The 1,680-nt window shown below is 39.3% G+C and overlaps 1 protein-coding gene across 1 annotated transcript; it reads right to left on the reverse strand.

The window, feature by feature from the left end:
• Positions 1 to 201: 201 nt before the first annotated feature.
• On the reverse strand, positions 202 to 1,457 carry LOC129249831 (phosphate carrier protein, mitochondrial-like). The gene has a single exon (XM_054889502.1). The coding sequence runs from the start codon at positions 1,362 to 1,364 to the stop codon at positions 264 to 266; it is 1,101 nt and encodes a 366-aa protein (XP_054745477.1). The 5' UTR covers positions 1,365 to 1,457; the 3' UTR covers positions 202 to 263.
• Between the last annotated feature and the right edge of the window lie 223 nt (positions 1,458 to 1,680).

The raw sequence follows: 1,680 nt of genomic DNA on the forward strand, positions 1-1,680 counted from the left end.
AAAAAACAATCAAAAATAAAAAAACAAAGAAAATTTCATTTTTCGATCTAACTTTTGTTTTATTTTTTCGCATCTAGTTAACAAATTTATCTAAAATTAATTGGAAGAATACTTCACCTGAAATTGCTTTTATTATAATTGTTTATTTTTATTTTTATTTCTATTTAATTTACATATACATATGTCCAAAAAGTACACACTATAAATACGTAAACAAAACAAAAATCATCATATACTAGCATCTTCATATTTTAGTCAAGTTCTCATTTCTTTTCACTTTGTCCCATCTTGGCTTTCAGTGAGGCCGGCATTTCTGGTGGCGGTGGTCGTGGTATACGGAAGGCCACCTTCACACCATCGTAGATGAACCACTGCAATGCAGTCAGTGTGCCAATCATAATGATGCGCGGTCCCAAGCCTCCCCACATTCCGAGAAATCCAAGGGATTTCGCCACATCCAAAGCGGACGCACCCTTTGCTTGGTTAAGCTTCGAGACCACCACATCGGCTGGATGCGAAATAATAGCACAAAAAACGCCAGCTATATAACCAGCCGCAAATGTCACCACTAACTGTTCGCCTTTGGTGCACTCGGCACGCGGTTTCGGCACCACATATTTGTACAGTAACTCCAATGTTAATTCGAAACTAGCAAATTTCATCATTGTGTATGGTATCTGACGCATCCACAATGGTACAAGTCCCTTATAGAAAGCTGTAATACCCTCATCGCCCATCATCTTAGGTATCGCCTGACGCATTGTGTTGGCAAAACCCGGCATTGTTTGCATTTTCACCTTGATCGCCTCCATAGGCGCGAGTGCAATATCGGCAAAGAACTCAGCCGAAGCCGCGCCGGCCAAATAGATATAAGTACGATATAGATAAGCGTTCTCTTCACCCAATGCTTTTGAATAGTATACTTTGAATACTTCGTAGAAACCAAACTTGAATGCACCTTGCGCCGAATAACCGAATAATGTAGGCGTCCAACCTTTTACCAAACCACGTACACCATCCTCCTTCACGGTTAACTTGAGGCCGTATATCAAATTTTTATACTTAGCTTTGTCGACTTGCAATCGGCATTTGACCAAATCCAATGGCGTGAGTAGCGTGTGGGTGCTGCCACACGAGATCAGGCCGCCCATCATACACAACTGGAAATATTTAAGGCTGCCGAACTCACAGGATTCCTCTCCGGGCGCAACAGCAGCAGCAGCGACCAATTGCCGATACGCAGGGAATGGTACACGTGAAGACACTGCAGGAAGTGGTGTCTCGCTCTTGGCCTCACATCTTACGGTAGTTATAGGCGAACAAAATAATGAATTCACTACAGAGTCAAATAGCGCAAGCAACATTGCGTCGAAGTTTTTTAAATTTTATATGATTTTATTTATATTAAAATGTTCTGCTTTTTTGGTTGTTATGATTGTCAATAACCTGACGTTTAAAGAAAATAATATTTAGGGGAATGAATATAGTAATTAAATTTCAAAATGAAACTAAATTGTCAATTTGTGCTAAGGTATATTGGATAGGAAATTGCAGTAGAGCAAAGACAACAAGCGCTATGTATTTTGTTTTTGAGTTTGGTCCATATAATGTCAAAATATAATATTATATATACCTGGGCAATTTGAACTAGGTAGAGAATTTATTATTCTAGTTTGAGCT

This window comes from Anastrepha obliqua, chromosome 1, assembly GCF_027943255.1.
Source record: "Anastrepha obliqua isolate idAnaObli1 chromosome 1, idAnaObli1_1.0, whole genome shotgun sequence".
Taxonomy (NCBI): domain Eukaryota; kingdom Metazoa; phylum Arthropoda; class Insecta; order Diptera; family Tephritidae; genus Anastrepha; species Anastrepha obliqua.

Bases quoted from the DNA above. Each gene is read 5' to 3' on its own strand.
- LOC129249831 (XM_054889502.1), bottom strand. From the start codon at position 1,364: ATGTTGCTTGCGCTATTTGACTCTGTAGTGAATTCATTATTTTGTTCG.